This window comes from Hypanus sabinus, chromosome 22 (genome assembly GCF_030144855.1).
Source record: "Hypanus sabinus isolate sHypSab1 chromosome 22, sHypSab1.hap1, whole genome shotgun sequence".
NCBI lineage: Eukaryota > Metazoa > Chordata > Chondrichthyes > Myliobatiformes > Dasyatidae > Hypanus > Hypanus sabinus.
This window is the reverse complement of record NC_082727.1, coordinates 40,032,751-40,045,940: the sequence shown is the minus strand read 5'-3', so window position 1 is coordinate 40,045,940 and position 13,190 is coordinate 40,032,751. Positions and strand designations below refer to the sequence as shown.

The 13,190-nt window shown below is 39.0% G+C and overlaps 1 protein-coding gene across 3 annotated transcripts in view; it reads right to left on the bottom strand.

The window, feature by feature from the left end:
- Nucleotides 1-13,190, bottom strand: part of fra10ac1 (FRA10A associated CGG repeat 1) — a 70,204-nt gene that overhangs the window by 34,528 nt on the left and 22,486 nt on the right. For all 3 annotated transcript variants that reach the window (XR_009507453.1, XR_009507452.1, XM_059947576.1), the window contains exons 7-10: nucleotides 12,974-13,058; nucleotides 12,794-12,839; nucleotides 8,078-8,191; nucleotides 1,816-1,858 (exon numbers count right to left, since the gene is read on the bottom strand). Coding sequence is in view for 1 of the 3 variants with exons in the window: in XM_059947576.1 (XP_059803559.1) it covers nucleotides 1,816-1,858; nucleotides 8,078-8,191; nucleotides 12,794-12,839; nucleotides 12,974-13,058 (288 nt within the window). In the remaining 2 variants the exon portion in view is untranslated. The remainder of the gene's footprint in view (nucleotides 1-1,815; nucleotides 1,859-8,077; nucleotides 8,192-12,793; nucleotides 12,840-12,973; nucleotides 13,059-13,190) is intronic.

Genomic DNA, 13,190 nt, shown 5'->3' with positions numbered 1-13,190 from the left:
GAAGGCTAAAGCTATTTGGCATGTCACCATTGATTGTTACCAATTTCTATCAACGTATAATAGAAAGCATTCTGTCTGGATGCATATAATGGCTTGATATGGCAACTGCTTTGCATGTGACTCCAAGAACCCATTTCAGAGTTGTGGACCAAGAGAACCAGTCTCCCCTCTATGGACTCTATCTATACTTCTTGCTGCCTCAGTAAAGCAGACAGTATAATCAAAGATACCAGCCACTGCAAACATTCTCTATTCTCCCCTTTCCCATCAGGCAGAAGTACAAAAGCCTGAAAACATGCACCACCAGGCTCAAGGACAGCTTGAATGGAAACTTTGTACAACAAGATGGACTCTTGGCCTCACGGTCTACCTTTTTATGAGGTTCCACTTAATAGTTTACCTGCATTGCACTTCTTCTGCAGCTTTACACTTTATTCTGCATTGTTACTGTTTTACCTTTTTCTATCTCAATGCGCTGCTTAATTATTTGATCTGTATGCAAGACAAGCTTTAAACTGTATCTCAGTACACATAATAATAAACCAAACCAATTTCAATACCAATTATAAAACCCACAAAACGCTGGAGGAACTCAGCAGTTAGGTAGCATCTATGGAAACAAATAAAGAGTTGATGTTCCTGGCCGATGCAGGACTCTTTATTCCTTTCCATAGATGCTGGCTGACCTGCTGAGTTCCTCCAGCATTTTGTGTATGTTACTCTGGCTTTCCAGCCTATGTGTCTACCAATACCAATTATGACCTCACAGTGAAAGCAGTGGTTCTGTTATCACTGGGCAAATGCAGGATTACCTGAAAGCCTAGTTGTACTTAGTGAGCAGCCAAAGATTTTATGAGACTAGGAAATGCCTACGGAACACTTCCTTGAAAAGTGCAAAAAAGCACAGGAAAGGGGAAGTACCCAAACTCATATATTCTGACCATTAAACATAGATGTTAATTAAATCTAGAAATACTTATGTACTATATGTTCATCACAAAATTTTAATCATGTTCTAAAATAATGTTTTTTCACCATTCTAATTGCTGATTTACTGAGTTACAAAACAGAATTAAATCTCAAAGCAAACAGGATATGGGACTAAATGGGCCAGTGGGATATTAAAATTAAAACATTCAGTTCATAATCTGCAATAACTAATTAGTTATAAATTTAGGCAGGGATATTACATCCAAGCCTAGTTTGGACCTGACAGATCCTTTAAGCAAACACATGCAACATTCACAAGGTAGATGAATTAATGGCAAAAATGGTTCAACGTGACCATTTTAGATTTTCCATGATATTTAATGTTTGGAACAGGTAAGTAAAATGGAAATGACAGTGAGAAGCTGTCATATACATTAAAACAAACAAAATACATAAGTAGTTTGTCAGGCTGTAAGCAGTACTGAAGATTCCTGTGGCGAATGAGTCAGACTCACTAGGTGTCACTGTCTCAAAGTAAAGGGATGACCTTCAGAAATGAGAAGAAATGTCTTCAATCAATAGAGGAAAGAAAATCTTTGGAATTCTCTATCCAACGGGTTAATAGAAGCCCAGGTACTGAGTATATTTATGACACAAGTTGACGGATTTTTGGATCATAAAGGAATCAAAGCATTTTGGATTTGTTCAGGAAAATTGCACTGTGATTAAAGATTCACTGTAAACTTATTTAATGACAGGGCAGGCTTGAGGGCTGGATGGCCTATTCCTGCTTACATTGCTACATAATATGTGAAATGATATAAAGCTTCTACACATCTTACTTTCCATTTCTTTTAAGCAGCAACATAGAATAAAGCAACTTACTTGTGATGATAATTCAACTTATAGGAGCACTCAGTGCACACCCCTATAAAGGAAACACGTTTTAATTAAAACACAAATTCAGAAACACTCTATATTATTATAAATCAGAAAGTTTGATAGTTATGTATAAACATTTCATCTGTATTTTTGTTGATCCATATCAGTCATACATTTATGAAGTGCTACATGACACAACTATTTTTTTTCAAAGCATACAATTTAAGAATGAGAGTAGTTAAACCTCCCCCACCCCCCACCACTTTCTGCAAGGATTGCTCCTTCTGTGATTCCTTTGTACATTCGTCCCTCCCCACTAATATCCCTCTGGGCACTTATCCCCTGAAGTGATCTAAGTACTACACCTGTCCATACACCTCCTCCTTCCTCACCTCCATTCAGAGCCCCAAACAGTCCTTACAGGTGAGCTAACACTTCACTTGCAAATCTGCTGGGGTCATCAATTGTGTCCGGTGCTCCTGATGCGGCCTCCTCTACATCGGTAAGACCCATCGTAAATTGTGGCACCGCTTTGTCGAGCACCTCCATACCATCCAATACAAGTAGAATACCCTGGTGGCCAAACATTTAATTCCAATTACCATCCCCGGTCCGACATGTTGATCCAAGGCCTCCTCTTGAGCCAAGATGAGACCATCTTCAGGAAAACCTTACCTTCTGCCTGGATAGCCTCCAACCTGATGGCATGAATATTGATTTCTCTTTCTGGTTAAAAAAAATCTCCCTCCTCCCCTCTATGCCCCGTCTAATCTTTTACCTCTTCTTGCCTATTACTTCCTCCATGGGGCCCCTCCTCCTTCCCTTTCTCCTATGTCCACTCTCCTCTCCTATCAGATTCCTTTCTTCTCCAGCCCTTGGCCTTTCCCAACCACTTGGCTTCACCTATCACCTTCCTTCCCCTCGCACCCCACCTTTTTATCATATGACTCCAAGTACCTTGAGACTTCCTTCTTAACAAATGACTCCAAAATCTTCCCAACCGCCGAGGTCAGGGTAACTGGCCTAAAATTTCCTTTCTTCTGCCTCCCTCCCTTCTTAAAGAGTGGAGTGATATTTGCAATTTTCCATTTCTCTAGAACCATGCCTGAAACTAGTGATTACTAATGCCTCCACAACCTCTTCAGCTCCCTCCCTTGCAACCCTGGGGTGTAGTTCATCTGTCCAGGTGACTTAACTAACTACAGACCTTTCAGCTTCCCAAGCATCATCTTCCTAGTAATAGCAATTGCACTCACTTCTACTCCGACATTCTCGAACTTCCAGCATACTGTTGGTGTCTTCCATAGTGAAGACAGATGCAAAATACTTATTAGTTTGTCTGTCATTTCCTTCTCCCCCATTACTACCTCTCGAGGTCATTTTCCAGCGGACCAATATCTACTCTCGCCTCTCTTTTACACGTTATATATCTGAAAAAACTTCTGGTATCCCCTTTGATATTACTGGCTAACTTACATTCATATTTCAGTTTTCCCTCCTTATGGCTTATTTAGTTGCTGTCTGTTGGTTCCCAATCCACTAACTTCCCACTAATTTTTGCTCTTTTACATGCCCTTTCTTTTGCTTTTAAATTGTTTTTGACTCCCCTTGTCAGCCAAGGCTGTGTCATCTTGCCTTTAGAATATTTCTTCTTTGGGATGCATCTTCCAAATTTAGGAAGAGATATTACATCCAAGTCTAGTTTGGACCTGATAGCTTCTCCCTCTCAAATTGCAGGGTGATTTCTATCATATTATGATCACTGCTTCTTAAGGGTTCCTTTACTTTAAACTTCCTAATCAATTTCAGATCAGTATACAAACCCAACACTAGCCTTTCCCCTAGTGGGCTCATCCACAAGGTGCTCCAAAAAAATCATCCCGTAGGCATTCTGCAAATTCTCTCTCAATGGATCCAGCACCAACCTGATTTTCCTCAATATACCTGCATATTGAAATCCCCATGATTATCAGAACATTGCCCTTATGATGTGCGTTTTTTATGATGTGTTGTATTTTGTAGCCCATAATCCTGGCTACCGATATATGAAGGTATTTAAAGGTAAATATGAAGATAAGCTAGTCAATAATTGAAAAGAGGCTACTAAAAGTTTTTTTCAGATATATAAATAGTAAAAGAGAGGTGAGAGTGGTGGACTGGTGGAAAATGATCCTGGAGAAATAGTAAAGGTGAACAAAGAAATAGCAGACAAACTTGAGTATTTTGCGGCAGTTTTCTCTGTGGAAGACACCAGATATATGCCAGAAATTTGGGAGTGTCACAGGGCAGAAATGAGTGTAGTTTTATTACTAAAGAGAAGGTGCTTGGGAAGCTGAAAGGTCTGAAGGTAGATAAGTCACCTAGACCACATTAAGTACACCCCAGGATTCTGATGAGATTGTGGAGATATTAGTAGTGATCTTTCAAGAATCACTAGGTTCTGGAATGGTTCAGGAGGACTGGAAAATTGCAAATGTCTCTCCATTCTTTAAGAAGGGAGGGAGGCAAAAGCCAAGAAGTTACAGGCCAATTAGCCTGGCTTCAGTGGTTGGAAAGATAATAGATTTCATTGGGGTACCTTGAGGCACATGATAAAATAGGCTGAAGTCAGCATGGTTTCCTTAAGGAGAAATCTTGCCTGACAAATCAGTTAGAATTTTTTGAGGAAATAACAGGCAATATAGACCAAGGAGAGTCAGTGGAATCTGTTTACCGTAGATTCCGGACTACAGAGCGCACCTGATTAAAAGCCGCACGCTCTAATTTTAGAAAGAAAATCAATTTTGTACTTGTACAGGCTGCACCGGATTTTAAGCCGCAGGTGTCCCACGTTGTAATATGAGATATTTACACAGAAAGATATTACACGTGAGGATTTTTTAACCTTTAATTAAATCCGTATGGTAACATAAACAAATACATATTGCAAATGCTTTTTTTCGAACAGTGCCTGTAACACAGCTACTTTTAAATATACATACGTATCAGTAACACATAAATTACGTTGCATATACTTTTTTACTGAACAGTGCACGAACAACATTCCAATATCTCCTAACGACTGGTAAAAAAAATATATATACTGCAGCCTACCAGGAAAAGTTATTGATCGCCTTCTTCATCTTCCTCCTGCGCACTAAAACCAACAAAGTCCTCTTCTTCAGTGACCAAATTGAACAACCTCAGGATCTCGCACTCACTTCAGTCTCTTGGTTGTCGCTCTCACTTGAGCGCACGTGGTCCTCTTCATCACGCAGCAGTCCAGCCTTTCGAAACCCGTTGGTGATGGTGGATGTTGTGACACGGCTCCACGCATTTAGGATCTACTGGCAGACTTGAGTTAAAGATGCTCTTCGCATGCGTCCTGTTTTGGTAAAAGATTTCTCGCCGCTTGTCATCCAAGCCTCCCACTCAACGCGCAGCGCCACTTTAAATGCCCGGTTTTCGCTGATGTCCAGTGGCTGCAAATACTTCGTGGTGCCCCCAGGAATCACAGCTGGAATTGAGTTTGTACTCTTGATGGCAGCTTTCACTGAACTTTCATTGTCAGCCGCTTAAAAATCACCATCGGTGGAAGCTTTAGTCCTGATGCTGTGCAGCTCAGAACACAAGTAAAATGCGTTCTCTCATGGCCACTTGTTTTCAGTGTGATGGACGAGTCACCTTTTTTATTAACAGTCTGAGTGAGAGGCAGGTCAAACGTCAAAGGTACTTCATCCATATTTATGATATCATCTGGCCCGATGGAATTCTCCGCTATCTTTGTTTGAGTGAATGCGCGGAAGTTAGCAAGTTTTTCCTCGTGGTCGGGAGGGAGCTGCTGACGCAGAGTCGTGGGTACCCTGACGGACAGGCCTTTTCGTCTCACAAATCTAAAACACCATGATGGCCCACCTCTAAAATCTTCGATTTTCATTTTGGTGGCGATTGCTTTAGCCTTCAGTCTGATCTGCACGGTGGAAACACCGCGGCCGCCTGCTGTCTGTGTGTTAACCCAGTCTTCAAGAAAGTTTTCAAGTTCGGGCCATCTGCTATGATTACCTCTGAAAGCTTTTGTCGTCTTTTTGCATTGACTCAGTTCTTCACGCTGGCGTCTCCACCGTCTCACCATCGATTCATTTATGCCAAGATTATGTGCAGCAGCTCGATTTCCTTCTTCAACCGCCAGACTGATCGCCTTTAACTTAAAAGCTGCATCATTTGCTTTTTTTCGAGTGTTTTCCATGTTGATGAGGGTGAGTACAAATGACTGATTTACAATAATTTAAAGTGCGCTTGATTTATCGTACAATTTCATTGGACCTCTGTGAACTACTCATCAATTTTATTGGTCTACTGTTACGAGGCAAAATGTTTTTGGCAGCATGAAAAAAAAAACATGCATTAGCTGCACCGTAGTATAGGCTGCAGTGTTACCGCAGTGTTCAAAGCGTGGGAAAAAAGTAGCGGCTTATAGTCCGGAATTTACGGTACTTGAATTTTCGGAAGGCCTTTGATAAAGTGCCGCACGTGAGACTGCTAAACAAGATATGAGCCTTTGGTATTACAGAAAAGAAGACAGAGTAGAAGGATAGAAGATTGGCTGACTAGCATGAAGCAAAGAGTGAGAATAAAGGGGGAATTTTGTGGTTGGCTGCCGGCGACTTATGGTGTTCCACAGGGTTCAGTATTAGGGCCACTTCTTTTCATGTTATATGTCAATGATTTGGAGGGCAGAATTGATGGCTTTCTGGCTACTTACAGACAATACAAAGATAGGTGGAGGGGCAGGTAGTGTTGAGGAAGAAGGGAGTCTGCAGAAGGACTTACACAGATTAGGAGAATGGGCAAAAAACTGGCAAATGGAATACAGTGAAGTGTACGGTCATGCAATTTGACAGAAGGAATAAAGTTGTAATTCAGCTGGGGAGAAAATTCAGAAATTAGAGGTACAATGGGACAATGAGACTAGCTGTAATAATATAAAGCATTATTTATTTTGCTTTAATAGATACTTCCTTTTGACCTACTGTGATTTCTTTTATTACTGAATCCTGTAGCAACTGCACAGTAACCATCAAAAAACAAGCATTTTATTTTGATTAATGACAGTGTTTAGAACAGTTATGAAAAATGATATCAAAGAGAACAAGGGAACAAGGTAAGAATCCACTTTATCCTGAGGGAAATGGTGAACAAGGGGTGACACAAAGGAGGAATAGGAATAAAAAATATTGTTTCCAAACTCAAACATTTTGTTGCTTTGTTGTATGAGAATGTTAGTATTAATATTAAGGTAAATGCACACAGCCTTACACTATAATGAATATTAATTCTGTCTCTTTACTGTATCTCCTGCATTATCCCTCTGTCCACACCCCAAGAGATGTGTCACCATTATCAGATCTAAGCAAAGATTCTGTTTTACAGATGAAACTTTAAACTGGTGCTTCGAGTATTCTGGTGATGCAGAAAATGTCTTGGCATTATTCAAAAAAATATGGGAGGTTATTTGATCTATTGTACTTAACCAACACCACTGTAAACAAGAAATTAATTGGTCATTCATCTCACTGTTGTTTGTGGGATCACATTGTGGCAAATTAGCTTTTCTTTTTGCCTACATTACAATTAATTAGCTGTGAAACACATTGGGACATTGTAACTGGAAGTCAAAGAAGAGTTTGTTCACTCTGTGTGATGCATGTAGAGTGTTTATGTACTAGGCAGCCCAAAACATTCAGAATTTCTACATATTTTCCATTCTCTATTTTCTCCTGGTATGTATTATGTAACAGCCTTTACTCACTTTGAGATAAAAGGTTAAATGGTCCGCCTACCACCACCAGTTGGTCTAAGGGTAGAGTCCTAAGACAGTCACACAAATGGAACACAAATCATCAGCTTTCTCACTACACTATCAAAATTTGCATCATTAAAGGCATTTAGCAAAAAAACGTTCCTCATCAACTGAATACAGTCTCAATATCAACGCAATGTGTTTAGTAATTCCAATGACTTAGCCAACTAAGAAGAACGTTTTGCTATTCTTTTCTCACATATCACTCTCTGCATTCTAAATTTAAGAAAATAATCAAATTAGCAAGCAGACTTGAAGCAAGCCAGATGCTTAAGCAAATGACTGTTCATACAAGATAGGACCACCAGTTCCTGCAGATTAACTAACTGGATCAGCAGGTAATTATTTACTCAGTGATGTCACCCTAACCTAATAAATTCTGGTCAGACCCAAATCTAGAAATGCAATGATAAAGAGATGACTCACTCAATTTCACAAGGGCATTTCTTTTTTCTCCATGCTCCATGTATCCAAAGTTAACCTCCCAACTTTTCAGACCTTCTTTCACATCACAGTGCTTGTTTCCACAACAAAATTGACCTGACGATGGAAAAATTTAAAATAATTTTCTTTGAATACTTTTTCTTTAAAAATTAATTGAAATAATTCACAAAACCATTGCTACATGATGATATTCCCACACTTGGAATTATTCTTCATTTTACATATTATGTAGAATGTACGATTTTAATGCAAAACACACCAAGGCAATAAATAACTTTGAAAAGCATTTCTCTATAGTTCTAGGTATGATGTAAAACGTTCCTGGATGAACATACCAGATTTCTCTTTTAAAAAAATACAGTAATCTCTGTTAAAGAGCAAGTAGTTAATGTTAGTTGACAACACTGTTTACTAAATGTTTGATTAATTCTCTCCTCATCATTTGCCAATATTATTACTGAAGATTTTCTGGTTTATGTGGTTTTTAAAATAAATTTGTAAACTGCGGAAAATGTTATAAAGAATCGTCTTAATGTTCATGTTTAAAAGCGATTTGCATAAATTATATATAGATTTCTGATGACAAATGTTCAGTTTAAAATGCAATGATTTCAAAGTATTTAATATATATTGCCATAATTGCTCTAAACCGTCAACAGGACAAACTGCATTTTCCACAGATTAACTCTGCTGTCGTTGAAATGAGGTGACAATTAATGGCTTTTTCTTGTCCTTAAATGTCTCAGGCTTCTGCTGTAAATCTTCCTTTAATTCTAATGTTTATACTAGTCCCAGTGGGATTATATTTTAATTAACTCTTGTGTTTACCATTAACACAAGCAGTACAAATTTGCCCCTAAATGACTGTACGAACAAGGTCATCAAAATACTGAAAAGTATTGATAACAAATTCTAAATTTGTTGCGTCTTCCAAAATAGAAATGTCAAGACTGTACTGGCTGAAAAAATGTGATAAGCAGGATTATACATAACTAAATGTTCTGGACTTGCAAAACTAAATATGTAAAAAAATGTCTTAAAGTAAACTAATTTCAAAGTGTTCTTGTAAGGGTTCTACTCTTTAGCTTAACAGTCTCTTCTGCAGCTACACCCCATCTTCTTCCCAAGATTAAGGATGACTTGCTTCCAATATGGGTTTCTGCTTCTGAGCTGGCTAATGAGGACAATGAGACTCCTTGAAAAAGGAGGAAGGAGGTGGCTGAGGATAGAGAAGGGTAGTTTGTGAAGTGATAAGCTCCTTCCACTGTTTACGCAAAGCTTCTTTGCACTTCTGATACACAGCCTCTGAGTTTCAAGCTTAGTCTGGAAAATCCTTTCTCTGCTTGCCTCAACATATCTTGGGATAGTACGTCTGATTTGGGAATCTGGTGTTGGAATTGAGAATAACTTGGCCTATCAAACACAATTGAAGTGAGAGAGCATAGGTGGTGGTTCACTTATCCTTCCAGTTAATTTGGAGTATTTTGCAAAGACAATATTGATGGTATTATTTCCATCCTTTGAAGTACTTATCCAGGTCACTCGTCATGGAAATACGCAGCAGACAAACTGACAATTCGGCCCACTGAGTCCATGTGAACATCAATCACCAACTTTGACACTGGCCAATCTTATAACAACCCTCAACAGTCGAAAAATACTATTCAAATTCTACCATTCATCTACAAGTTACAATGGCCAATTAAACCCACATCTTTTGGGAGGTGGAATCTGGAGCATTTAAGTGTTTCTCCATGTCTCTTTTTCAGATTATTGGCAACAAACATATCAAAGTAGACACCATCTACAAACCCTAAGAGCTAAAGAAATGCAAGCCAGTAGAATTCAAAGGTTAACTCAAAGGATATAGTCGTTTAGGGTGAAGGCAGGCGAACGGGAGCCTATATAAACATGAGCACTTCCAGAGGGAAATACCAAACACTGTGCACTGAGGATGTTACCTTGACTGCAAGCTAACTGTCAAGCTCACTGAATACTGTAACATCAAAGTTTGAGTACTATTTACTATTTGCAGAGTTTGTGCTAAAAATAATGTCGTCCCCCCCCCACCCCACCCACCTGGCTTCATTTATTATTGTCTAGCTTGTACTCCTTCTTGTACCCCACCTTCTTGTTCTGGCTTCTTCCGCCTTCCTTTCCAATCCAGATGAAGTGTCTCAACCTGAAACATTGACTGTTTATTCCTTTCTGCAGATGCTGCCTGACCCGCTGAGCTCCTCCAGCATTTTGCGTGTGTTGTTCTGGATTTATGGCATCTGCAGAATCTCTTGCGTTTATAAACAATTATAACACTGTTTGTGAAAGTTTCTTAAAGAGAAAAAACTTCAGCTAGAAGAGTCACACAACAGCATTATGAGATTTCTTTATGTAACCCCACACGACCCTGAAGCTGACATTTAGTTCACAGGTGTGACCTTTTGGAGGCAATTTTAAAGAAGACATAGTTTTCCTAGTTATAAGAGAGGATTGCAATGATGGGAGGAGGGTGTGGAGTGCTCCTAACAGAATAGAATAACCTGGACATGCTGTTCATAAACAGTGCACGCTTGGAAGTATGTGCTTTGTCAAAGGGACATAGAGTTACACAGGGAGTCTCTGTGAGAACATAACTTCAGCCCACTATATACAAACACTTTTGAGGAAGTCTAGAAAGCAGGCAGATGCTCGTACCAAAAAAAGATACTCTCTTCTTGAGTATGGAGTTTGAATGATCCCACTAATCCAACAGTGAGCAGTGGACTGTATGATCTGGCATAAATCACTGCGAGCAAACCAGAGTGATTCTGATGCCAGAAAACAGAAACTGAAATTGACCACTTTTAATAAAGCAGTCCAATCTTAGTAACAATCCAGATTGCAATATGAGCATTCACTAAGTTGCTTTGTTTCAGAAAAAGCAGGGTCAGTTGTCCATTGAGTAAATAAGATCTGTTTATCAGATCACTGAGGTTGAAAATCTTGAATTTGTTGTGTTATGCACTTCTAATGACATTTGGAAAAGCTTACGCTAGGCCAAGCAAAAAGCTGCTGATAAGTCAGGTGATGACAGACATCAGTACACACGTTCATCTTCATCTAATGTTTTCGTAGATGGTGTCTATTTCTATATGTTTGTTGTCTCCCACAAGAAAAGCTGCATTTGCACCTTATTTAAGAGAGCATAAACACACTGCAACACTACCGAACCTCAGGCCAGGGAAGAGAAGCTCTTGGCTAAAGTGCTTCAGAGCAATGGTCACCCAAGGAATTTCATCAGGAGATGCTTATTAAGGAGAGGAAGTCATGCAGACCTCACTCAATGCACACTGAATCGTGCGACCTTGCCCTACATTAAGTATATCTCAGAAATGACACCTTGACTGTTTGAACCTCAGGGCATCACAATCACTCACAAACTAACAACAGCTTTAAGAAAGCTTATCTCCAAAATCAAAATTAAAGACAATCGACAAAAGCAATGTGGTTTACAGGCTCACTTGCAGAGACTGTAACAAGAACTACATCAATCAGACAGGACATAAACTTTCAACTCATTTACAGGGAAACAAACTGGCATAACGTAAACATGATCCACTGTCACTGATCTTGGAACATGAAGATCAAGAAGGACACCACTTTAACAGGAACACGAAGCAGGCACAAGAATTTTTAGATACGTGGTTCTCTTCTGATAACTTCGCAAAGAAACATATTGAAATAGACGGCATCTATGAAACCCTATGAAACAGAATTCAACGGCCAACTGAAGGGGTAACCAATCAGGACCAAGGCAAATGAACAGGAGAGAGAGAAGCACCAACAACTGAGCAGTGACGACGTCACCTCAACTGGTGATGAAATGTTTGCAAGCCAATTACGAAACGTGGCAAACACCATAACATCAAACGTCTCAACCTGAGCTACCAACATTCACCAACATCCTAAAGTACTCAAACTCACTTAAGTAGGATTCTAAAAACTATAAAATAGACAGATTACTATGATTATGCTGCAGAAATCTGTAAACTCAGCCAACTCCAACGTGGGCACTATTCTCCCCAGCATCGAGGATACCTTCAAATGGTGATGCCTCAAAAAGGCGGCATCCATCATTAAGGACCCCCATCATTGAGGACATACCCTATTCTCATTGCAACCATCAAGGAGGAGGTACAGGGGCCTGAAGATACACACTCAAATGTTGCAGAAACAGCTTCTTCCCCTCCATCATCAGATTTTTGAATGGATAATAAACCCATGAACACTACCTCGCTATTTTTCCCCCTCACTTTTTGCACTACTTATTTAATTTTTTTATACACACACACACACACATCTATATATATACTTATTGCAATTTATAGTTTTTAAAGTTATATATTGCAATGTACTGCTGGTGCAACACAACAAATTCCACAATATATGCCAGTGATATTAAACCTGATTCTAACTCTGATTCTGATATGAACAGATTCAGAAATTAATAGCCGTTCTCTAAGCCATTGCTCCAATTAGTTATGAGGTTAGTTCTAAAACTTTCACATATCCAGCTTGCTTTTGCCCTTTAGGGAAGGAGATTTGTCACTCACTTCAGAGCTACAGCAATTTTCTTCTCTTACCATTGCACAACTAACACTGACTCAGCCAACAAGGGCCAAATCCCATGAACAAGTAAGATCAAAAACTTTGAAAAAGTACCTTTTCCTGAAATTACTTCTTTATCTACTCGCCACCGAAATCCAATCTGTCAGATAAGAAGATAACACTAGTAGAATAGCAGATACTATTGTCAAGTATAATCAAAATAAATATAGGGAACATTCATTAAAGCCAGTTCTTTCAGAAACATTTGATAACATATATATTCAATCAGCATACCTTATTGTGTTTATATTGGCTCAAATCAGCAATACAATATTCTTTGAATAATTTATCATAGTATTTCTTTGCCAATGCTTTCTCCCTAAAACATGAAGAAATTTTGTTTAGATATTCTGAGGGGAAGGTCACCATATATATTTCATATTTCAACAAAAATTTAAAATTCCTTTAAATCAACATCCTTTCTCATGATTGCCAAGTCCATTATCAAGTT